This window comes from Myotis nattereri, assembly GCF_964212035.1.
Source record: "Myotis nattereri genome assembly, chromosome: 9".
NCBI lineage: Eukaryota > Metazoa > Chordata > Mammalia > Chiroptera > Vespertilionidae > Myotis > Myotis nattereri.
Window position 1 is genome coordinate 53,885,415 of NC_138084.1, and position 26,482 is coordinate 53,911,896.

The window sequence follows — 26,482 nt, forward strand, 5'->3', positions numbered from 1 at the left end:
TAAGAGGAGCCAATATTGCTTCTATCCCTTCATTTCTGGATCCCATATATTTTAGCTATTGAGGTATTGCACCATTTATCAGCTGCTGGCTCTGTTCATCCTAGGGTATTTCTCCTTTTAAAATGTTTTACAACGAAAGTTTATTACTTTTAAAATAAGAACAGTTATTGTAAAAATTGGATGCCAGGTAATGTTTTGTTTCCTCTAAGAAATTCTTTTGTTTTGTGTTTTCTCCAGGATGAGTGTGGTGCTTACTTCCTGAAGCTCAGAGCTAAAGTCAAACCCTTATCATTTACAGAGATTTTACTTTTTTTTGGTCCTGTTTCTTTTTATGCTCCATTTTTTACTTTGTATTTTTGTGGTAAGCAGGAGAAAAGAAGGACTTTGTTTATAAGCTCTGAGGCCAGAAGGCCTGTCAAACTGATGATGGCTTCCCCCCAATGTTCATGGTAGGTTTCTATTTAAAAGTCAGAAAGCACAAATACGTAGTCTATACAAAATGTCAAAGATATTCTTTGAAAGCAGGTGCAGTCTGAAAAACAGAAAAGGTTTACCATATTTCTTCTATGGATTATAATAATGGAAAATATTACCAAAGAAATATCCTTCATCCTTTGAACAAACATTTAAGTGTCATCCAATTATTTGCTAATAATTACTCAAACTTTCATAATTTCCTTTAATATGAATGCCTTTATTTCTTGAAGAAGCACCTGTTGAGTTTTCAATTTAAAAAATTCTGTTCTGTTCAAATGATTTTAAATGTCCAGGGTAGGGGTGGTGAAAATGCTTTGACCTTTAAAAAGTAGTTTTGTGAACAACTATGAAAACTGTAGAGCTGAGCAAAAGTGACTCGGGGTTAACTTAATACTGACTAATAAGGAAGAGTGTGAGCTGACGGGTTAGAAACTTGACTGTTGTTACTGTAAGTATTCCTGACAATAAAGAAATAATCACAGCCCTGGCCAGTTGAGCTCAGTGGACAGAGCAGAGGACTGTCCCAGGTTCGATTCCGGTCAAGGGCACATGCCCGGGTTATGGGCTTGATCTCCAGTGTGGGGCGTGCAGGAGGCAGCTGATCAATGATTCTCTCTCACATTGATGTTTCGATCTCTTTCTCTCTCTCCCTTCCTCTCTGAAATCAATAAAAATATATTTTAAAAAAGAGAGAAATAATCACAGGGTTAGATGAAGACTTATTGAAGATGGGTGAGAGTACACAGAATGATTTTCACCAGTGTTTCTGTTTTTTAAAGCATAAGAATTATGAAGTAATCATGTAAGTATGGGAAAGCAGTTTGAGGCATCCCCTGAGAGTTGTAGAATCTTCGAGAGAGAGAGAGCTAGTTAGCTATTTGGCAGGAAAGGCAGCATTCTTATTGCCTCTCAACTCACACCAGCTGGGAGAGAAAGTTCCTTTGGAGTTTTTAAAGGACAAGAACAAATGGCTGGAGGCCCTGCGCAGGCCACAGTTAGTGCTCAACATCTACTTTCCTATCCTTTGAGGATAAGAAATTGAAGTTTCTCTTGTGATAAAAAGAGAAACCAAAGTTGGGTTAAATGGTAATTGACATTTGAACTAGGTAAGTAATAATAATATATATATATACTCCATAAAAAAGTTATTAGCCTATCTTTAAATCTCACCCTGTATAAAAACCTTGATATAACTCAACACATAGTAATTTGTTTAAATAATTGATATGATTACATTTTTAGGTTAAAACATAATGGGCCAGGAACTGTGCTATCCAGGTTCTTTTCATTATTAGGTGGTTGAGGAAAACCTACAAACCCATGAAGAGGTATAAGCATCCCCCAGCGGCATCTGCCTGACTCCCCGCTGGAATGGCCAGGAGGCCAAATGCAGCTTCTACAAGGCTGGCCGGCCTAGCTGTTCCAAGCCCACTGGCCAGTGCTTAGAACCTGGTAGTGACAACTCTCTTACCAGCAGGGCTTTTGGACAATTCCGATTCAAGCCTTGATAATTCTGACGATTTAGCTTTGTGTTCACTGATGGTGGGTGAATTCTCACTGGACTGTGGTCTTGCAGGTAAAACTTCCGAGGGAGAAGGCTGCCTGTTACTTGAAAAAGGACCAGAAGTCTTTGGCTGATGTGTTTCGTGTTTCAATGCACTTGGGCTTGAGGCTGATCGAGGTAAAGGCAAAGGCTCTCTGTACTGTGAGGGCGTAGGGTCCTTCCAGAACTCATTCTGGTCCCCGGCATCTTCTGTTCCATTCTTCAACCTGTTGGATTCTAAAACACTGAACTCTCCCACTTCCCGGCCTTGGATGAGCCCAGGACTCGGTGGGAGCTCCTCCTTCACCGCAGAGAACCTCACTTGCTTCAGTGGCTCCTGTGCACTGGAGGAGGATTCGTCTTCTAAAGAATGCTCCTTCTCGGAGATCCTCTCGTGGATGGTTAGGCCCGGTGACCCAATCTTGCTTTTGGGTTCAAAGCCCTGGTGGAAACGAACAGTGTCTGAGTCCGTGCTGCTGGAGCTGGAGTTGCGCTTCAGGATCCCTCTCGGAGCCCCTCTGGCCTTCAGGGAGTCTGTCCTTTGTCCAGGAAAGGACTGGGTATTGTCCTGCTTTAGATCATGAGATTTGTTGATCATTTTCCTGGCTTTAGGGATTGGAGGTTTGATGTGGGATCCACTCTCAGGGCCTGGAAAAGTCTGCTTTGGTTTCTCTAACTTTTGCCTTGAAATATCCAGGATAGATGACTTTTCTTTGGACTCTGATAATTCACCTGAAAATTATAACACATTAGGTTCTTTTCATTATTGGTGGAGAGTAATGTATAATTTAAAATACCTATCAGAAACTTTAGCTATATTTAGCAAAAGTATTAAAATATTAAAGACAATAAAGTATGTGGTATAAATGCTGACCTAATTAAAAAGCCTTTTTAGCATGCATGTACTTCATTGAACTGTACACTTAAGATTACTATTATTTACACACATACTTTGTGGTAGTTTATACTCAATAAAAACGTTTTTACAAAAAAAACAATTTAAAAAAATTCCTCATGGAGGCGAAGGAAAAACACAGAAGTCACTTCAGTAATTTATACGTGAAAACCAGAAAAATGAACTCAAATAAAATAAAACTCAATACCAAGAAAAAAAATCTATTTTGTCAAATGTTTAAAAAGGTAATGTATTCCAGTGACTTTTTTCCACTATAATATTTTATGCTATGCAAAGTATTCCCACTGGACAGGGGAAAAAACACTAATATTGCCAAGGCTGGTGTGGCTCAGTTGGCTGGAATGTCATCCCATCCATCAAAAGGTTTTGGGTTTGATCCCTGGTCGGGGTGGGTACTTGAGGCAACAGATCAATGTTTCTCTATATATATTTCCTTCTTTCTCTCTCTGTCTCTGTCTCTCCCTTCCTCTAAAAATCAATGAAAACATATCCTTGGGTGAGGATTAAAAAAAGAAAAAGAAAATACAATAATAGTAAAACAGGCTAACTGAAAGTTCTAACTTCACTTTCAGTTGTTAATTTTCTACCCTTTGTCCAATCTTTAATGTTTGTGAAATTTTCTTACAGTTACTTTGTCTAGCATTTTCTCTTAGGGAGAATGGTAAAATTCCGTAAGAGGCAGACTTAAATTAGTTAAGTCACAAACCTGACCTAATGCTCCTGAGGGATTAGGCTCATGATTACAGGTTAGAAGATCATGACATTGGCAAGCGGCCTTTTTCTTTTAAGGCAAACTTTACATTTTCAACAGAACTGTGCCTACATATGGTAGACGTCCAATAAATGCTATCAGTGAGTGACTGACTGCCTCTGGTCCAAAAATTTCCCAGTTCACTGAGGGGGAACCCAAGGCATAAAGGTTACACCAGTGTCAGCTCCAAGACTGAAATGCACGAACCTCCAGCCTCTAAAGTTTCTGCTTCCTTCCCTCCGTCAGGAAACCAATGGGCATAGCAGAATAAGAAAACCATCAGGACCTTCCACCTTGTCTAAAAAGTTATTTTAGTTAAAGGAACTCTGAGAATTTCCCTTCTCACAGATAACACAGATAAAAATATCTAGTCCATAAAAATAATATTTACCCTCTTTTGAAGTCTGAAAGAAACCAGTCCTTCCATTTCTCGACTGCTCGTTTTTGGTTTGTTGAGATAAGTGATCTTCTGGCAACTTGGAGCTATTAAATGGATTCTTCCTTTGCTGGGGGAAAAACATTGTTTATTAAACTCATTTTCAATGTCATAACAGCAACTCAGTATTAGCAAATTCTTCTTAGCTCCAATACTTGATAGTTTTATCCAGTAAAATCTTTCTGGCATGTTTGAAAAATGTTTACCATGGTTAATCAGGGTAACATTACTATATATGTCATACAAAAAGATAAAATTATTATATAAAATATACTCAATTCCAGAGTCTTATAACGTTGGACTAGAACCAGGCATTCAAATCTATATTTCACATTTGACAGAGGTGAGAAAACTTAGGCCTGGATATATCAAAGAGCTGGTCACGGTCAAGGTAAACCTGAAACTCTAATAAGGGCAGGTTCTCACCAGTGCTCTTTCTACCAGTGAGACTCTCATTGTGCTAGAAATCTGTACTAAATATAATTGGAATTGACCTTTTCTATAAGGATTTAAAAGAAACTTATCAAGATATTTTGAAGTATTTATAGTCACTATTATAATTATGAATTATAATGAAAAAAGGGTATCAGTAAACAGAATTTTTAAATTAACATAAGACTAAATATCAATGTTTACTGTCTATAGGTTCATAAATTGGCAATTCCCTCCCCCAAGCCGACCTCTAACAGAGTCAGGAAGTTATGATAGGAATAAGAATTCACACAGCACTAACAAGCCACATTCCATAAGCTTAAAACAAGCAGCCCCCAGTAGCTTCACACTTTTTATTCCCTAGGGCAAGAAATTTGGGTCTTCAACATGATATACCAATAACATGGTATTCATTAACTTTCCCACCACGAGAGTGACTACTATGTTAAATAGTAAACATTATCTGTATCGGGTACAAAAAAGGTACTATAAAATCTTCTTTATTTCATATTGCTTTGATAAAATGAGAAAAATGGCATTCCTGCCAAAAGTAAGAGTTCCGAAGTCTGAGCTCAGTCTACCTTAGCTGAAGAGGCAGCGGAGTTCCTGGAGTTTTCCTGGGACGTATCAATCATGGTGGACGCTGGATCTGCCACGCTGGGACTGCAAAGAAACAATGATGCAGAGAATAAGACCTCACCCTTTGTGGAAGCATAAATCATGCCTCTGAAGCCAAAAGCTATTAAGACAGGATAGGAGAGGAAGTTTGTAAGATCAAACTGGCAGGAAGGGAAGGGGAGTTGAGCCTAGAAATGATTAAGCAGGGAAGCAAAGGAAATGGCAGAACAGAAATGAAAGATCAGCATGAGACAACTCAAAAGAACCATCGGAAGTCCTGAAGTTTATATCACAGTGCCAGGCGCACAGGGGTTCACCATTTAAATGTATAGAAATGAACTTGTCTCAAAGTCAGGAGCTAACATCAGATGCAGACAAAAATGAGCAAATGATCTCAAGGAGGAAACATGGTTGCTGAAATATAGCTTCAAAGGGTTTTAGGGCCTGGTTCCGTAGGCCAGGGCCACAACAGCAATGCTTACTCTAACTCAGGTAGCAAACACCAAAGAGAAGATACAGGTGAGACAAGTGACTCAGAGGGAACAGAAGGAACAGCAGATCTAAGAGATGCTGTGCAGGAAGGCTGAAGGATTTGGGCAACTTACTGAAAACTTTCGGCCCAACTCTCCAGGCTGGCCAGGTGAATTCTTGTTCATATACAAGAGGGACAATGACACACACAGATCCAGAAGAGGGTGGGAGGTGAGAAGCCTGGAGATGGCTGAGAGGAGTGGGAAAGATTCTCTAGACCATGATTCCCTGCTGGAAGGACTGGACAGACCCAGGTGAGAGTAAGCTGGGAGTGAAGGGAGAAAAATGAGTTGAGCAGGCTCCCTCTTAAACAGCCACTCCCTTGGCTATTTAGTAAGAAGGGCAAAAGAGGGTCACAGTGACTCTGGAGGGGGAGGAAAACCACCTGCTCAGACTTCCTGTTCCAGTGGCCTTGCCGCAGGCATAAGAGGTGAGGTCACTATTGGCCGAAACCACGTGCCCCGTTAAACTCCACCAGTTCTCTTGGTGACATCACAGGGTCAAGAATATGGAAAATACCTCTGAGGGTGCTGGCTTTTCACCGCGCAGCAAAGGAACCGGAGGCTGGGGAGGGGAGCAATTGACCTCAAGGCTACAAAGCCTTGCTCAAGATTATTGTCATGAAAATCATGGGCTAGATGTTCCTGCAGCTTCGTTTCCTTTCCTTCCCTCTGCACTTCAACTGTTATTTTTGTGCAGAGTTAGGCCCAGGAGCAGGCTGAAATTTTGAGGAAGCCATTCTTCCTTTTGTTACCTTCCTCATTGTTCCAGAAAGGAATTACAGTAGATGAGGCAGATGCATATAACATACATCTGATCACATGTATGAAGAGGGAGAGGGTGGGGAGGGGAAGGAAACCGAACAAGAATAAGAACTTATAACAGAGCCGGAATCAAGGCTAATAGAAAAACACATTATAGGAGGCTAGTCTTCTAGCAGGTGGGCACAAGCTTGAATCAACTTCTCTAGCAGCCAACGTGAAAGCAGAAATCTGGTCACTTATAGAACTCACAGTGTCCATTCAGTGGAAAACAAACAAACAATAGCTAGGACTAGAAAGCAATTTCTCGAGTGTCCTTGTAAGAAGCCAGTGAGTGGTGTGAGGGACCTTAGGTCCAGTTCCTCAGAGGGTTTTGTGTCATCTCCCTTAGGAAATAAAGAAGTCACATAATAATCAGACAAGCCGAGCCAAATGCTGATGGTCAGGGCCTCCATGGAACACCCAACTTCTCCGGCTGCCTTCCTCCTTTCCACTCACCAAGAACAAAGGAAAAGCAGAGCCTCTAATTCTCCTTTCTCTGCTCCCTGAAAACCCAGCCCTGAGTGACCATCATGTTGTCCCCCCCTTCCCAGAGATAAAACCAAACTCTTACTAAAGTCTATCCAGCTATGTATTTTATGTCTATTCTGCAACCTCACCTTGCGTATACATATATTCTCTCTCATGGTAAACTAGGAGATCCCTCAAGAGTATCTCGACTACCCTTATATCCCTGTCATGCCTTGTATAGTGCCTGGTACACAACTGGTGAATGACTGAACAAATGAAGGCCAACTGAGCCAGCCAGTGGCAGGCAAGGCAGCAGCAGATAGGTGACCGTGTTTTGTTTTGTTCTTGAGATCCAAGTTATTTGCCAAACTACAATGAGGCCCATTATTTAGGTTTTAAACAAAATGTCTTTGTCCTGCTATTCAGAAAGCAAAAGAGAGGAAGAAATGAGGCATTCAGAACACATGGCCTGACACTAAAATACCAGAAACACACAAAATTCACTGGGTTACCTTGTAGTTGGGATGGGGGGGGGGGGGGGGGATGAGATGAGTATTGGATACTTGATTAGCTTAACTTAAAAAAATTTAAAAAAGAGTGTAATCCTCAAGTTCTAAGGAATAAAGCAATGGTATGTTTGCCTGTCTTTTATTGGGCAACCATCATTACAGTAATCATCTTATTCTCAATTGATCTTTGCAACATCCCTATGAGGTATATATCCCTCACTTCATTTTACTTGTGAGAAAACTGGGGCTTGGAGAGGTTCAGTAACTTGCTCGATGTCACAAAATTAGTTGTGAAAGAGTTGGGGATTTGTACCAAGTGTGTCTGACCCTGACTCCAAAGACAATCATCATAATGGCTAGGCTATACCTCCTATTTCTTGCATTAGCAAAGCGGTGGTATATGGCCAGAGGATTGGAGTTACGTTCTTTCTTCCTAATGACTCTTACATCTGTCACTTCCTGCCACCTGTATGAGCATCTCCTTTATTTCTGTCAAGTATATTAACCTCACATCTGACCTCTGACTCCAGAGTTCCACTCCCCTGAGCCATTCAGCATTCCACCACTAAGCTGCAATTGTCTAAAGCACAATGGTGACCCTGTCTCTCTTCTGCTCATCACCTTTCCCTGGATCCTCAAGGCCTGGGGAACCAAGTCTGAACCCCCCAAAAGGAAATGGAGATGTTCCACTATCTCCCCAATATACCTTCTCATCCCTTGGTTCTGTTGACCCTTCCTGCCAAAGTGGTCTATACACCCACTGTCCGCAAACCTCACCTGCCTCTGCTGCCTCCACCCAGCCTGTCCCTCAGCTCCTCCCTCAAGTGCGTGCTCTGTTCTCTTTTGCCCAAATCCTCGCTTTCATCTCCCAGTCCACTCCAAATCTCACCTCCTTTGTGACACTGCTCCAGTATCAGCCCAGCTGGAGGTGGGTCTCCTTGTTTCATATCTTACAGTGCTTTGGATTAGGAATTCACTCCCTGCCTGGCACTATTTGTTATCATGTGAACAGACATTCTAATACAGATGTGTTTATTTTTCATAAGAGAATATAGTCTCTTTATAGGCAGATGCTGTGTCTTTTGGGTCTTAGAATCCCTCTTGGAGGGCTGCAGACTGTGCCCAGCATATAAAAGATATTCATTCAATATATTCCACAAGATGAGCTTTTTTAAGCTGTGAAGCATGCCAAGTTCTACACCCTATGCTCTATAATTTCTTCCCTCAGGCACCCTTGAAAAACTCCCTGCAGTACTAGAAGGAACACTTACACAAAACTGTTTACTTTGTTAAGCGGATTATTAAACTATTAGGCTATGAACTTGGCATTAGGATTCCCCACCTAAAAGTGTCTACATTTTAATGCAAGTCTTTGAAGACTTAACTAGAAAAAATAATAGTGTCAGGTACTGTGGCAGGGACCCGTGGGGAAGCAGTAGGGCTTTACAGAAGTCTTAGCTCACCCCGCACAGGCACCTGGCCACTCCATGGGCTCCTGTGTCCAGCCAGCAAGTGCTCCAACTTTCAAACTTTAAAAAGCTTTTGAACCTTAACCAACCTTTCTCTCTAAAACAGGGTAAAAAAACAGCACACATCATACACCTTCTTCTGAGGTATTTTCCAGCTTAAATATTAACAGAAGACTAGAATCAGAAGCAGTCCTGAAAGTCATTTTCTTCCGTGTGTGTGTGTGTGTGTGTGTGTGTGTGTGTGTGTGTGTGTTGCTGACCTCTCCCTTTGGACGGTGAGCTTCTTGGAAGCTAACGCTGCATCTCATCCCAGCGCCCAGCACTGTGCCAGCACACGCTACACACGATCAAGCCTGAACACATGAATCAACACATGAAGAAATGGCTCAGGGATAACTCAAGGGAACAAAATGGGGAAATATGTTATGCCAAGTCTCTCAAGATAGTCTTTTTTTTTTTTTAAGTAAAATTTTACTTCTTTGGTGCTACCACACTTCGTGCTGCAGTTTACCTCTAGGTTTATCTACCCAGGTATTCTCATCCAAGCACAAGGCACTCTGACATCACAGTGAAACTATTCCTATCGCAACTGCTCTGGGTAAATCCAAGAGCCTGGCGGATTAAGAAAGATTCTTTTAGGAGCTCAATGTAAATGACTCTGTGGGGCAGGCCTCCAAGAAATGAAATGGTCACATCACTGGATTGCAATCCATCCAAGGACAAAAGATCAAATGCACTGTCCACAGATAGGCTCATCACAAAAGAAGCTCAAAACTCCCATCCACATAGGCTTACATTATTGAAAAGGCAAATACTCCTCAGAGTGGAATGCACGTTAGATAGCTTCCAGGGAGAAAGGAGGCTACCAGGCAACTGAGGGGTGTGAGGTGGGAAGGGGGTGGGAGGAGGAACCAGAAGAGGAAAAGAACTGGGAAGCTTGCATCAGGAGGAACAAAGGAGGGGCTTCTCATCCCAGAACAGGCTACCTCCATAGGCAGGACACATTACACCTGGTTTATGGGCAGGGTCTTGACCTCAGGGGAGGAGCGCCCCACACTGTTATTCTGTCCTGCCCACCCGGCTCAGCCTGCAGATTATCATGTACATGCTCTACATCGTTTTTTTTCTTGGGTGGGCGGGACATGACGTGCCATCACGGACCAGTGCCAGTCATGAACTGTCTTTACTGGTTCACAATGAGATAAGTACAAAACCAAAGGCATGCTGTGATAATTAGAAATATAATTTTAAAAAGTGCACAAGAAAAACACTGGCTCTTTACCACAGTTTGTGCCAACACTGCCCACAGTCTAGCCAACACTGTCTAGCCAAGGGCGTTGACCAGAACCAGAACTGTGAGCGTTTGGAGTTCTCCCTTTGCCGTCCTAAATGAAATCTCGTTCTCTGCTCCCTGTTCATCAGACCTGTCTGCTTCCTGTGTGGCAGGTGCATGAGTCCCAAGCGAGCACAGGTGCTTCCAGGGGTTGAGCACATACTCGGTACCCACAGTGCTTTCATTCTCCATAGGCCGAACCCCCAGAACTGCACCCACCACAGGAAGAAGGAACCCAGCCCCAGAGAACATTAGAAAGCCTCCTTCAGAAACTACAACACCCAGTCACTGCTGCCTCGTGCTCCCTGGCTCCTGGCTAAGAAAATATTGACAGGTATTGAGTCATTCTATTGAAGTTCACTTAGTCTAAAAGTGTGGGCCCCAAAATACACTTAACACACCCAGTTCCCAAAGGTTAAAGTATAGGTGAGAAATGCTGCAGGAACCTGATACTGAGTAAAGCAGTGGTTTCTGACAAGGAAAGGAGGAAGTAAACAACTGCTCAGGCTACAGTTCTGGGTGATCACCACCCACGCTATGCAATGAGCAAAGCATGCCAGGTTCATCTAACATTCTTTTTTTTTTTAAAAAAAATATTTTTATTGACCTCAAAGAGGAAGAGAGAAATAGAAACATCAGTGATGAGAGAGAATCATTGATTGACTGCCTCCTGCACGCCACACATTGGGGATGAGCCCACAACCCGGGCATATGCCCTGATCAGGAATTGAACCGTGACCTCCTGGTTCATAGGTCAATGCTCAACCACTGAGCCATGCCAGCTGGGCTCATCTAACATTCTTATCCTCACTTTCCCAACCATCCCTCATCTATGCTATAATAACATAATTATCAGGCCACTTGGAAATTGCCAATTTTCTTTCTTCCTGAGAAACGCTGAGTGGTTGCCCCACCTCATTGCATCTAACCTCACAACATCCTGGTGAGGGAGCTGTTCTGATTTACAGACGAGACCCAAAAGACTCACAGGACCCGAAGGTCACGCAAGGAATGCGGCAAACAATGGAGACACAGGCTTGGAAACTCAATCGCCTTAGATTGAGGAAGACAGGGTAATACCCACCAGCCCACGTGGGGTCATGAAGAAAACGATTTGGGCTATCAGGCAGTGGTACCTCTGTCCCTCAAGCCCTTTGAGCTGAAATGAGTTCCTAGGAGAAGGACAGGAAGTCTGACCCACATAAAACTGCAATGAACTAAGTTTGTCTCTGAAACGCCAAAAGTTTCTCCTTGTGTGGCACTTGTACCCCTTCCCTTAATCAGCGCTGTGGTGCCCTCCACCCCCATCAAACCTGGCTGTTAGGAGCTGCTCTCAGCTTCTTGTGGTTTATATAAATGGCTGTGTTCTCACTCCCAGAGTTTCCATTCTTTAAGGTCTCATCTCTCCCTAAGGAAGGAAGGCAGGCTGAACCGTATTAGGGGTGGGGGGGTTGCAGGTGGTTGGTAAATGGGGCATCACCAAAAGGAAAGGAGTATGGTATTCTTCACACTCTTTTCTGAGCTTCCAGAAATACCTGTAAGTGAGAGCCCACACTTCCATTCCTTGAGCATCTACTATGTCCTATGGGTTAGGGATTCTATATTTACTTGCTAATTAAATTCCCAATAATCTTGGTAGCAAATTATTATCATTCCCATTTTATAGCTGAGAAAACAAAAGCTCAAGAAGTAAGTCACTTCCAGTGCAAGGTCATAGAATCAGTAAGTGGCTACTGTTAAGGTGTTTTAACCTCTAGCCAACATGAACTCTACAGACATCATGAAACATTACAAATCATCCCAGAGGAGAAACAGTGCAGCCTCCACCCGTGGAAAACAAAGTGAGCCCTCCCAACAGGGAACTGGATAAACAGTGAGTACCGTAATGGAATCAGTGTTCCATTACCCATGTGAAATGACCTGATTCATGACTCTGAAAAGCCTTCATGTGCCTATATTATAGACCCCCTTCCCTTGCCTATAAACTATGTTGGGAACATCCCCATTCCCCAGGTGTTTCAGCCTTGGGCCCTGACTCAGTGAGCCCCACCAGCAAATTCATCGACTTTATCCCAGCTGGAGACTCTGAGGTGAACTGCTTTCACTGAGGAGCTAAATATAAAATGGAATTGCCCTCCTCCAAAGGGGTAACAACTATCCCTTCAAGGGACAAACATCAATAATGGCCATCCCTCATCTATGCTATAATAACATGATTAGCTGTTAGGTATTTAAGGATTTTTAATCATCATGGCTCAAAAGGTTTGCGGCAATGTAGCCCCACAACCAGCTACTTCACAGGAAGGATGTACAAATGTACATTTTAATTGGCCAGATGACAACATGTATGGAAACCATCAAAAATCAAGACTGAAACATCAGGACACTCTACATCCTTAATAGGCATTTGCTGAGCACCTACTAAGAGTGCCTTCCACACATATTATCCCTAATTCTCTCCATAGCCTTTCCTGCTCTATATTATCATTCCTCTCTGCAGTTAAGAGACGAGACTCAGAGAGGTAAAATGACTTGCCCAGGGTCAAATGGCTAATAACTGGCATGTTCAGGATTTGCATTCATATCTGCCTGATTTCCATGCTTGTGCTTCTCCAGTGTACAAGGCTACTATAATTTGATCATAATTCATCTTTTTCCTGAAATGACTCAGTCCTCTATATTCCTTTTCAGAGTACCTCTTCATTCCACTCTGAGGAAAAATCCTTACTTAGTAAAAATAGAAAACAGCTATTGTTGGTGCTGAAAGGAATCACCACTTGATATTTCAATTTTATTTAATACTCAGATTTGTTAGACATTCTGGAAACTGGGAAATAGTAATACCCAGGTTTGTTTACATCAGGGCCCAGAATTTACCAGATATGTCCCTTGCCCGTGCCCACAAGGCCAGTCTAGCACTTGCATGAAGAGCCCGCTATTTTGCCTGTACAGCACACCAAGCCACGAATCCCACACGCAGCAGCTCCCCCGTGAGCTCCATCTTACCTTGGGCTTGCTGGTCCTACATCTTCTTCTGGCTCTTCCACCACACCGGCTAGCTCTGGGGGAAGGAAAGCATCTTTGTTGACATTATTCACCCAGCTTTCCTTTGCCCTGTTTTCTCTGTCCTTACTCTGCTCAGCTGAAACAGGAAACAATAAACACAGGAAGGTTATCTCTCACCTCCGTGACCTACAACTCTCATATGGGCACTTATCACGGAAGGTTGGAACCTGAACTTCAGGCCTTTCCTGAGTGCCCAGGCAATCACTAATGTGTTGGCGCATTAAGGATCAGAATTATATCTGCGGGAGAAGTCAGTAGATTCCTCTGGTGTTAGCAGCCCCCCCCCCCCACACACACACACACCCCAGCAGAGTCTCCTACGTGCAATGTGTAGGTAACTCCAGAGACAAAATTCTGACTGCCTCTCAGTGAGTGTGACCTGCATTGGGGTCAAAACGGAATGTGCAGGGGCCACAGGACACTGAGGAAGTCCTCCTGGGAACAGAAGACCATCATTACTAGGCACTTACTGAACATTTACAGTGTGCTAGACTCGAGGCTGGGCTCTGGGATACAAAGGGGAAGAATTGCTTTTAGTCTAGAATGCCCTCCCCGCCAGCCTCTACACACCCAAATTCCACATATTCCTTAACACCCAGTTCAGATGCCAGCACCCCACAAAACCTCTGTGCCCCCTTTTCAGGAATAACCTCTTTTGCCTCTGACACCCAGGGCTCTTGATCTGCCACTCTCAGCTAATTAGCACCAACGGAGTGATGAAGTTCTTTGCATGTGTTATCCTATGAAGAGGGAGTGACTTTCCAAGTTCGCAGATTTGGCAATTGAGGATCACAGAGTTCAAGAAACTTACCTAAGGCCACATAACCAGTCAGTGCCAGTAATACTTTCATCAGTGTTAAGAGGATGAAGTAATATAAAAGTTCCCAGTTTCCAAATATACTCACATTCCAGGGACTCTTTATATTAAAAATCCAGTTTTTTCAACGGCAAAATGGAGTCCACAGTACAACCTGTACTCCTCGGGATTTCTGAAGGTCCGGATCATTTTGAAAATCAAGAGGCCTGTGAGCAATGCACGGCACATACAAAGCAGGCAGCCCTTACCTTCAAGGAGTGTGGCTCTTTCTTTCAGACAGATGAGAGCCCAGCTCTGCCATTTGCCAGCTATCTGCCCTTGGGCATATACAACTTTACAGACCCCTATAGAGAATGGGGATGATACCTACCTTACAAGATTGCTACTACAATTAGAAACAAGAGGGAGTAAATGCCTGTCACATATTAGATACTCAAACGGTGATGGTTAATTTCCTTATTGAGTACAGGCTAGGCTAGATGTAGGCAGGGGGTGTTCTCAGGGATAAAGATTTATATCGACTAGCCCAGAGTTAGAGAGAAGACACCAGGGAAATATTTAATGAACTCAATAGGATGCCAAAGAAGCTCTAAAAATACTGTCTGTAGAGTCCCTTAAATAATGCATTTGGTTGATTGAAGAAGTATCAGAGGTCAAGGTCATTGAACAGGGAGGCAAATCTCTTAACTGTCATGGCATTCAGGAGAAAAGTTTCAGAATCTTCAAAGAGAAGAAGAAGAAGGAGGAGGAGGAGGAGGGGGGGGAGGGTAAAGGCAAGGGGAAGGGAAGAGGAAGGGGAAAGGGGGAAAGGGAAAGGGAAAGGGAATGGAGAGGGGGAGGAGGGGGAGATACTTATAAATCTGGGTTGTCTATGCTACTCCTCCTCACCATGGCATCTGAAGAACTCCCTTTTTCCTTCGCAGCACCCTGAATCACTCAGCCCCACCCTCACCCATCCAAATGCAGGGCAAGAACATTTTGAGCTGGAGGGCTACGCATTATGAAAAGTGTACGATTACATGATGTTCCTCAGCAGATTTTAGTAACGATTCTGACACTTCCCGTCTCCCACCTCCTCCTTCCCAAACAAACGCTGGCTCTACATGTACGAGCCACATCAGCTCACCTGCTACCTGGAGCCTCTTCTTCCTCATGGATGCTCTGATGATATCTGTGCCATGGATTTTGTCTCTGTGCCTCTTGGCCTTGGCTTCATAAAACCATTGGCCACTCATATTCTTCAGCTGCTGGTCATCCTTAACTTTTTCAGGCAAATGTCTACAAAAGGAGAAGAGCTTTACTTTGCTGGGAACCCACAGTAAATAAATGAGTTCACTGAGACACTGCATGAAGCAATTTGTAAACGTACAGTCAAAATGAGCTCTCGATGTCTTAGATTCTAAGACTTAGAAGATTCCACAATCTCCCGGATGACTAACAAATGCATGTTCCCCGTTGACTGAGAAGTCAGGGAAGCCAGGGCCAACATTTTTTAAAAATTCAAAGATTTAATCCATGATCCCCAGAGGATGCCTGAAATTTCTCAAGGGCAGATCCACTTTTTGGCCACAGTCTTCTGTGTCCACTGTTCAAATGCAAATAACCCAGGGGAGGGGGATGATATATTAAGCTCCCCTAAGCCTTGGTATCCTTATCTGTCAAAAGGGGTTAATAATAGTAAACCACCTCAGGGGGTTGCTATGAAGTTTAAATTAGTTTATGCATATCAGCCACCCTCTGCACATGCCTGGCACCTAATAAACACTCAGTGACTAACTGGGGGGGTGGTTGTGGGCTTATCAGTCCTTTCCATTTCAGTGAAATGAGTTTATCAGAGATTTTCCTGGAAGCCTGTGGGGGACAGCGCATGAAGTCTCCGGGTCGGGAAATGAATGCTGAAAAGGCCGACTAGAGAATCAGGAAAGATCAAATTTATGGGGCTGGGAGTGGAGAGTGGAAGCGGAGGCAGAGGCAAATTCCTTTTATGCAAATACTGCTTTGAAGGCTCCAAGATCATTCATGCTCCCTGAAAAGCTAAAACCTAAAGAACAAACCAAGTACTGCCCTCCTGAAACGTCCCTAGTTTACACTGGCTGGAAAAATTACATTCTGCTTCACAAGTCTTTCTGCATCTCTCTATCCACCTCAATAAAATGAGAATCACAAAATCTGCATTTTCTTATTCATAGAGATGCACTTAGAATCAAGTGGAATAAAAGCCTTAAGGAGACTTTGAACTGTAGGAAGATAATGTGCTACATAAATCCAAGAAGGTTTTATGCTTGTTATCCAAGCTAATATGCATACTTCCTCAAGTCGCAAATCGAAGTTTTATCCAGAGAAGTTTTAGACAGTGGCCACACCACCCTGGTGGCAGGGCTATGCATGAGGGCTGCACACAGGCATACCTGGGCATGGGAGAAACCGTAGGGGCAGTTGCCCTGGGTCTAGCAAGGCCCTTCCCTCTCTCCCACCCAGAGTCCAACTCTCTGCTGGGAATTCCACCCCTCTCCCAATTCCCTAGGAGCCCAGCCCAAAGAGGCCCAGTCAGAACCCTTGGACACACACTGTCATGACAGCCGGTCCCCAAATCCTACACGGACAGTGTCATCATTTTGTGGTTGGGCATCACCAGAAGCCATGGTTTTTATTAGATGTTTCTAATAGTTTCCCATTGCCTAGGTTTCCAGCAGAGCAAACTCCTCCCCGGAGCTGCTGATGGAGTTTTGGCCTTCTCCTCCCTCAAAGACCAACTTTGAATTCAAGTCCAGAAGAGAGAAGTCCTTCCAGCTTTCCCTATTAGAGAGGGAGCCCCCAGGGGCAGGGCCTGAACATCGTTGCTTGGTGTCTGAAAAGCAGTGGGTACTTATTCAGTGCTGTGGAGTGAAGGTATAGCATATGAGGCCCCTGACCGCCTGGGTCAGGCTACCTTTTGGGATTCACTTTCCAGCACTTATCCCCATGCTCCCCCCTGCCAGCACACTGGACTTCTTACTGTTCCCCAAACTGCTCTTTCATGACCCCTGTAAGCAGGAGGACTATGTGTTTTGGAGTCTCCCCAAAATTGGGTCCAAATCCTAGTTCTGATTCTTTCTGCATGAGACTTTGGACAGGTCACTGAACCCTCTAAGTGTCATCTCCTTGTTTTGTAAAGTTAGGGGCAAATAAGACCTCTCCGGCAGGGCTTGGGGATGAGTAAATTAGGCGTTTACCGGACAGTGCCTGGATCTTGGTAAGAGTCATTAGTGTGAATTCTCTGTGGGGTGTCTTTCCCTCACTTCTCTGTGTAGCTCCCACACCGCCTCGCCGCAAAGCCTTCCTCGATTCCCAAGGGCACCGTGCAGCTGGCCATTCTCCACGCTCCCACCGCACCTCCAGGACAGAACTCACCCCACTGCGTTCCAATGATCTATTTGCACATGTGTCTCATCCGCTAATCTGTCAACTCTGCAAACTCCTTGAAGGCGAGGCCCACGTCCTAATCACCTTTGCAATGACGGCACCCAGCACAGAGCCTGGCACAGAGCTGACAGCCCGAGACTGTTTGTTGAGTGAGTGAACTAATGAATAAATGCTCGGCAGCCACCTCAGTCTGAGTCAGGCAAGAGATAGGAGAGGTCCTGCCACTGCTGGGGGTGAGTGAACCAGACTCCATCACAGGGGCAGTGCCTTCTGCTGAGGAGGCAGGAGAGCTCATCTCTCAGCCACGCGGGGAAAAGTATGATGAACCATGGCGTCAGTCATCATCTTTTTAAAAAAGACTGCAAGCCCTCACAGCATAACAGCTCCGTTTCTCCTCATGAGACTTACTTACCTATTTTTCTTGTTCAACTGAAAGGCATTTTGTAGGGGTCTTTGTGTAATTCTTGATTTCTTCTGCCTAAATGACTATCTATAAGCCTCTTTCATGCAAAGCTTTCAGGACACAAGGGGAGTCAGGCTCGCTGAAACACGTGGCCCCGGAAAAGCTGGTAGCCACTAGAGTAAGGAATTAAGGTTGGGTTTTTGGCTCATTTCTTTCTTTAAAAAAAAAATTTTTATTGCTTTTTACAGGGAGAGGGAGAAAGAAACATCAGTGTAAAACATCCATTGGCTGTCTCCTGGACATATGCCCTGCCTGGGAATTGAACCCACAACCCCTCGGTACACAGGACAATGCCCAACCAACAGAGCCACACTGGCCAGGGCATGGCTCGTTTCTTTTAAAGTGGCAAAAGAACAGCAAATTCTTGAAGCATTGGCTGGGTAGCTCAGTTGGTAAGAGTACCATCCCAATACACCAAGGTTGTGGGTTCAATCCTCAGTCAGGGCACCTACAAGAATCAACCAATGAATGCTTAATAAGTGGAACAACAAATCAATGTTTCTCTCTCTCACCCTTCCTACCCCTCCAATTCTGAAAAAAAAAAAAGAAAAAAAAAGAGTAAGAAATTCTATCAAATTCAGTAAGTGCTATTTATGTATATCTTAACACGATAAACTGCTAAGTTTAATCCATTTCTTTCTATCTCAGTCATATGAAATATTTTATAGTTGAATTCACGTGTCTGACATCAAAGCCCAAGTTTTATAAAGATGTAGATTTTAAAAAACCAAACACCCACTACCTAGGTGACGCTGTTTAAATCTTCTCTACCGGCCCACGCTGATGTCTCATTTTTCCTGAAGTCTAAACCAAATTAGCATTTGATTTTCTAATTGTTATGCCATTTAGTTGAAGTGGAACGGGGGTAAGTTTCCTGGACTCACTTTTTATGTTACCGTCCTCTCCCCACATGCACGTTGTGCTGAGTGAGGCGCTACAGATAGAAAAGATGCTAATAATCACCCAGGGGATGGTGGGCAGATGTGAAGGAGGAGATGAGCACTCAGCACAGAGAGAGCATCGTCCTGCTTTCCTCCAGGCAGAGCGTGGGTCATCCCCACACTCCTTCCGCTAATACGTATGAAGCGTGTTTTGTACTGGGTCCCATGCTTGGCACTTTACATGCCTCATCTCATTGAATCCTAAGAATCTCACCATGATGTACAAAGACTTTAGTTGACTGCCAAAGACAGCTGTCTTGCCTCCTCTGTATGTTAAAGGCCATATCTGTTTGTCTGTTCATTCACTCATTCATTAATCCCCTGTCATATACCAGGCCTATGGTTGGAATTATGCATTAAAAAAAATCAATCGACAGCCCTAACTGCAATGTCAGCTCCTGTGGTGCAGAGAGAGTGTGGGCACTTTCTGAGGAAAGCCAGGAGAGCCGTGAAGCCCTCCAGCCTGGCCCCCACACTTCCCCTGGGCCTTCCCCCTTTTCCAGCTATTCATCATGATTAGGCAAAGGCCTAGCATCATAGGCAGGACCTGGTTGATATTATCTAGTCAACTGGATAATAAGAATCAGCAGGCTGGCCAGAGAGGCTGACTGATCCATTTCCAGCATTCAGATATGTGACTTGAAAATACTCTTAGATATTTATTTTGAATGTGAGAGCTGGGAGGCACTTTAGATAGTTACAAAAGGACCCACTTTTTAGATAAAACAATTGAGACCCCCAAAGTTCAGAGCTTTGCCCAAAGTCACACAGAACTGGGCCAGCTTGACTCCTGGCCAATGTTCTTTCCACCACCCCAGCCTGCCTCTGGGAGCCAAACAGGATTTTGGCTTCTAACATGGCTATCACGCTTCACTCTTGCTACAGAAGAATTCAACCTTTGATAGAGAATCTGAAAACCAACACACGTGAAAATGAAATACACTGCAAATGATCCTTAGCATGGCAAGTGAGAGGCAACGCATGTCCCTTGCGTCACAGACACATCGTAGATCCCCACAATACACTGAAATACAGCACAGCGTGGGGTAGTGGTTCTCAACCTTGGCTGCACATTAGAATCACCTGGGAATCTTTTTAAAATCCTGATTTCTGGGCCTCATCCTCCAGAAATCAGGATTTTAAAAAGATTCCCAGGTGATACTAATGTGCAGCCAAGGTTGAGAACCACTGAGCTACACTGTTATGTGGGTGAAAGGAGAAAATGCATGGGAAGCTTTGTGTACAACGTAGTTCCTTAACAAATGTTGGTTCCTTTCCTCTTTGCTTTGACAGAAAACACCACCAGAGGTCCTGGGAAGCAATGGCAACTGCCTTCATTTCAAAGAAACTAGGTCTTAAGGATGCAGCTGAGAATCATAAGAAGTGGTTGTGGTTGAGATGGTATCGACTACGAGAACGCCCATCACCATAGATGTGGTTGTGTGTGCATGGGGTGGAGGACGTGGTGCTGGGTGGTGCACAGACGCACATGAGCAATGATTTCCTGCTGGCCATGATGCAAAGCCCAGGAAACACCACCTCTGAAGTGTGTGATTTTTAAACCATAAAAGACTAAAATTACATATGTGTATATGACGGTGCCTCTTAAAAAGTAAGATGGGGGAGGGGTGGGGAAGAGAGAAAAAGAATCCATCCTGATGTCTGCTTCACTGCTGGCTTGTGAAATGACTCCAGCCGGTCGTTAGGGAAGCAAGCTGGGTAGAGATGCATGGTAGTAACTGGGCTCCGCACGTGTGGCCACCGGGAGAGGGGCAGCATCAAAGACAGTTGTGGTGGCAACAGTGACTTGAACTGTCATCTTCCAACTGTGCCCCAGAGAACCACAGTGGAGATTCCCTTGGGTTCAAGTCCAGGTTCTACCATTAACAGTTGAGTGATTTGGGAACTGGACATTTCCCCTGTCTGGCACTCATTCTTCTCATCCATGAAATCAGGATGGGAAGTAACATGTAGGCCAAATCTTCTCCAAAGTGTCTCCAATGAGCTTGGATGCGGATTATTCAAAGCACTGGATATCTCGGGCATGGCAAGCAGATTTCAGTTTGAATGCCAAATCTCACCTACGACCATACGGAAAAGGATTCTGAGGCAGTGTCTGGTTTTAATGAGGACATTCATTAGTGATGTCCTCATGGCTATAGGAGGATTATACTCCAAAGTCTATAACAAGTTAGCATTGGAAGAACTATCTCGATGTTAGAGGTAGGTTTGATTTTCTAATGTTTTACTTAAGCTAATATTACAATTACATAATTTAATTTCTAAAGCCATATACCAATCAGAATGACTGGGGCATTATAAAATCATGTGTAGGGAAACAAGGTTGAGATTTTAACTCTGCAACTGACAATCCATTACATATATAAAGGCCATACATGGTAATATACATGGTAAATTCCTTGAGGACTGGAACCATGTTTCAATCATCCTAGAAGTATCTTCATATCATTGTGCAGAGCAGTTCCCCATACTTAAGAGGTACTCACTTAAATTTCACTGCATTAAATAATTGAGAGTTTTTAGGAATAATTTCCTCCTACGGAATCAGACTACTAACCAGAGACTTCTCTCCTTTTTCAGAGGTAAGGGTGAGTGGTGAAAGGGAATTAAAACATATGCATCACCTATTATGAGCTAAGAAGATTAAGAATTATTTTACTTAATCCTAGCTTTAGTCCTTTAACTTTGGTACTATGGTCATTCCCAGTCTCTAAGCTGAGGTCCAGAGAAGTTAAATAATTTGCCCAATAAACCATAGTTGATCAGTGGTAAGGATAGTCAGTTTTGACTCCAAAGTCCATGCAGGGAAGTTCTTGTATCATGATGAAAGCCTCACTGTTCTTCTGAAAGAATAGTAACAATGAACAGTATGGGGTAGAGAGAACAGCACTGGACTAAAACCTTTTCTTAGTATGGCTTTAGTACTGACTAGCTATGTGACCCTGGGCAAATCACTTCCCCTCTCTGGGCTTTACCTTCTTTATCTATAAAGTGACTGATATGGACCAAAACAATCTCCTTTCCAGAACTGTCAAGCTGTAACTCTGATAACAAATAGCTGACAGATGGTGAGGGGGCCGGAAAACAAAAGCCTACTGAATAGCATTTTCAGAAACTAGACACCTAGCCCTGGCCGGGTGGCTCAGTTGGTTAGAGCATCATCCCGTACACCGAGGTTATGGGTTCAATTTCCAGTCAGGGCACATACCTAGGTTGTGGGTTCCATCCTGGTCGGGGCGTGTACTATGGGAGGCAACTAATTGATGTTTCTCTCTCACATCGATGTCTCTCTCTCTCTCTCTCTCTCTCTCTCTCTCTCTCTCTCTCTCTCTCTCTCTCTCTCCTCTTTCTCTAAAAATCAATTTTTAAAAAACCACACAAACCAGAGACCTAGTTCTGGTTCCACCAGCCCAGGTGCAAAACACCCTCAGAACCATTCTCTCTGGGACAAGTCCCTTCAGTCCCAAAGGAAAGAGGGGATCAGAACATGATTCCTCTTGTGTGGAGCAGGCCATCGGTTGGGCCTCTCTCAGTGCGCACAGGCTATGGGCTCATGCTCACCTGCTCCTCCTGCACAGCATCACTCCTCCCCAGGCCCAGAGTCCTGGACCTGCCCATGGCCTCGTCGACATGGACCTGACCAAAAAGTCCCCCATAATGGTGGTGGTAAACAGGGCTTGGCTCACACCAGGTTCCAAGCCTTCTTCCTATCAGTTTTCAAAAGCAAAAATCAAGGGCAGCACCAGTAGCCGCTACTGGGGCACCATCAGAAACAGTGGACGGAAGGAGAGTCTGCAAACCCACCGCTACAAAGGGCTCAGTATTCCTGCTGCAGCCACAGACTGGCTGATGCCAGAGGCTCCACATCCATGCCCCTTACAAGGCTTGGGCAGAAGTCTGCATTGTTGAGGATATTTTCATCAACTACTGCAGGTGCCCAAGAAACACTTCCACTCTACACACACACAATCACAGAGCTACATGGAAGACTCAGCAGGCTGGAATTCCAGGGGCCAAGAAAATACAGAAGTTGGGGCGGGGGGAACAAATCTCTCTTGCAAGGTGGCTGGGTAGATAGAGGAGGCAGGATTGCAGACCACACCTAACACCGTGAAAGTGGAAGGAATTGAAGGAACTTGCAGCAATCCAATATTCACAATTCAGGCTTCCTGAAGTAGGAGGAGGACCCACAGCTTTCTCCATCTTGTCTTCTGAGAGGCTAACGGAATTCCTACTTGCTAGAATCAACTAATATTTAAGTTGATTAATATTTTCTCTGTGCTGCCCCCTCCCCTTCTAAAATAAAATGACAAACAAAATAGATCCAGAGACATGGAAGCATGCAACAGGCTGATGATTCTCAGAGGGAAGAGGAAGAGAGTGGGAAGAGATTCACTAAAGAATTTATATGCAGCCGAACCAGTTTGGCTCAGTGGATAGAGCGTCGGCCTGCGGACTCAGGGGTCCCAGGTTTGATTCCGGTCAAGGGCATGTACCTTGGTTGCGGGCACACCCTCAGTGGGGGGCGTGCAGGAGGCAGCTGATCGATCTCTCTCATCGATGTTTCTAACTCTCTATCTCTCTCCCTTCTTCTCTGTAAAAAATCAATAAAATATATTTTAAAAAAAGAATTTATATGCATACTATAGGCCCAGTGCATGAATTCGTGCACGGGTGGGGCCCGGCTGGCCTGGCCCCTGATCGGGGCCCAATCAGGGCTGGGCTGGCTGTGGAAAGGGGCTGTAGGTGATTGGCCGGTGGGCCCTGCCCCCAAATGGAGTGTGGGGGCCGATTGGGGCCAGTGGCCTGGGGGCGGGACCATGGGTGGTTGGCCAACCCTGTCCCTCATCAGAGTGGGGGGGCAGAGCAGACTTAGGGGAGGGGCCACTGGCTGATCAAGGTGGTGGGGACCCATTGGGAGAGGGGCTGGCTGGGAGGAGGGGCTGCAGGAGGTTGGCTGGCCGGCCCTGCCTCCTATTGGGGTGGGGGGGGTGATTAGGGGCAGGGCTGGCTGGGGGAAGGGCCGTGGCGGGTTTGGCTGGCCGCCCTGCCCTCGAACGGCATGGGAGAGGCCGATCAGAGGTGGGGCCGGCTCGGGGGAGGGGCCGTGGGAGGTTGGCCAGTCGCCCCCACGCCCCCATTGGACCCATCGGACCAGTTTGCTGGCCACAGTGGATGCCATAGTGACCGGTGGTTCAGGTGGTTGGCTTTTTATATAGATGGATGTGCATAACCCATAAACACAGACAACAGTGTGATGAAGGCCTGGGGGAGAGGGGGCAAGGTGAAGGAGGTCAATGGGGGTGAAAAAAAGGGACATCTGCAATACTTTCAACAATAAAGATAAAATTTTTAAAAATAATAATAAAATAAAATAAAAAGGGTGTAACAGTCCCACCTGGCCACAACTCAGGTTGCTATAACATGAGGATAACATTCATGAAAGAACTTTATGAACAGTGAATGGGTACCGCATTAATGCTACCAAGAGGCTCTGATGGCTGATCAGTGTAAACCTCCTGCTCCTTCTGGGGAAACAGCTCAAGTTTCCTGCTGAGAATGGGGAGCAGTGGCCTATCCAGGGGACTGGGGGGAGGAGCATAACAAGGAATGAACCCAATTCTCATGATCTCCACTACCTACAGCCACCTCCTGTCACCATCACAGTTCAGTGTGCTACCTCACACCAAGACACCACCCCCTTTTCCATGGCCAGGCCCCAGGATGGCCTGTCTGCTATTGCTTTCTCAGGACGAGGAGGTGGAGTTTGTGAATGGGTACCTGACGACCAGGATTTGATTCTCACTTCGGACACCTATGGACTGTATGAGCATGGGCAAGTCACCTGACCTGTCTCAAAGTCAATTTCCTCACACATCAGAGTGGGTGAACTTATAGCCTCCCACATCCCCCAACTGCATAAGAGTGCTGTGAGCTCAGAAGAAAGAATGGGCGTGCGAGCCCTTTGCAATTCGTTAGGCACTGTCTAAACGTGAATTAGTGGTAGTGGCCATAGTCAGACACTCTGGAGTGCCTAAAGTGGCTTCTGCATGTTCACTGATAAAGCATCACATCAGTTAGGGTCAGAATATGGGAAATGATGTGAATAAACCCATTATTCAGGATCCTTGTGGGGCAGCAAATAAAAACACGGCTTACGCTCCTTTGGGAGAACTACTGAGATGGGGATCATGCAGTTAATAGTAATCTATGTTCGGGAAGCCTTTCGCTGCCTCTACAGCCCAACATTACAGGCAACGGTGGCAGGGCCTGGGCTCAAGCCTGCTCCCTCCACCACGTGGGCGAGTGAAAGTGGCAGAATGTTGACGTGGACTCTTTGGGCTCCTCCCAACAAGGACAGTGTGTCACAGCGGCCACTCCTTCCTGTGGGACACAAATGAAAAACCAGCTCCCGCAGGGCCAATTTTAATTGCTCTTGAAACCAGCTTGAACTTTTCTGAAAGTATGCAGGAATGCGAGCTACTTCTCAATTTTTTTTTTCTTTTAAATATTGTATTAATTTCAAATATTTCTAGTTTGGTTTATAATTCAGTTTTAAAAAGTGTATTCCACAAAAAAAAAGAGATATCAACATACACATATCCATATATGTGGATGTCGAAGTATGTGTTATATTTATTTTAGTTTTAATTCAGTGTTTTAAAAAGTTCAAGGAGCCCTGGCTGGTTTGGCTCAGTGGATAGAGTGTCGGCCTGCGGACTGAAGGGTCCCAGGTTCGATTCTGGTCAAGGGCATGTACCTTGGTTGTGGGCACATCCCCAGTAGGGGGTGTACAGGAGGCAGCTGATAGATGTTTCTCTCTCATCGATGTTTCTAACTCTCTATCCCTCTCCTTTCCTCTCTGTAAAAAACCAATAAAATATATTTAAAAAAAAAAAGTTCAAGGAATTTAGTTAAGTTTTGAATCAAGACTCTCTTTCTGGCAGGAGTCCTGTGGGATAAATTAAGAGATACCAAGGAAGAAAAAGTTCCATGCAGGAAGTAAACCTAAAATTGGAACCCATAAATTCAGGCTCCAAGTCAGAACTACCACTTATGGTTGAGGGGGGAAAAAAAACACACCAAAGTGTCTCATCTTACGAACTGGCCCTCCATCCCCCTCCCGGGAGGACCTCTTGGCCCGTTACCTGACTCTCTCATCTTCAACCCTCTTCAGGGCAGCATCCCGCTGCAGGACCTTCATGATGGCCTCCTGCTCCTCCTCTGTCAGGAAGCTTAAGTCGATCATTTTGAAAGGCGTGTGCAAAAATAACAGTTACAAATCCAGCTTCAGATTCTCCAAGCTAAACAACTCTGACCGGAGCCCGGATGATTAAAAGATGCAAAAGCAACATGCAATGATATCTTGCTCAGTTCTGCAGCAAATGTCCTGCTTTGGCTCAGCAAAAGTTTTAGGTGGCCGATTGCAAAATCCTAAGTGCCCCTTCCAGGGAGGCAGGAGCAGCCTGTTGGGTGACGTGGAGAA

At 44.6% G+C, this 26,482-nt stretch overlaps 1 protein-coding gene across 2 annotated transcripts in view; it reads right to left on the minus strand.

Moving 5' to 3' along the window:
- Window positions 1-26,245, minus strand: part of SYTL2 (synaptotagmin like 2) — a gene marked incomplete at its 5' end in the record, with an annotated part of 63,759 nt that extends 37,514 nt beyond the window's left edge. The window contains 6 exons of one of the 2 annotated variants that reach the window (XM_081099019.1): window positions 1,949-2,752; window positions 4,079-4,193; window positions 5,137-5,218; window positions 13,293-13,428; window positions 15,296-15,447; window positions 26,145-26,245. In XM_081099019.1, coding sequence (XP_080955145.1) covers window positions 1,949-2,752; window positions 4,079-4,193; window positions 5,137-5,218; window positions 13,293-13,428; window positions 15,296-15,447; window positions 26,145-26,245 — 1,390 coding nt within the window. Of the gene's footprint in view, window positions 1-1,948; window positions 2,753-4,078; window positions 4,194-5,136; window positions 5,219-13,292; window positions 13,429-15,295; window positions 15,448-26,144 lie in introns of those variants that run through there. The other variant, XM_081099016.1, reaches the window with a different exon arrangement.
- Between the last annotated feature and the right edge of the window lie 237 nt (window positions 26,246-26,482).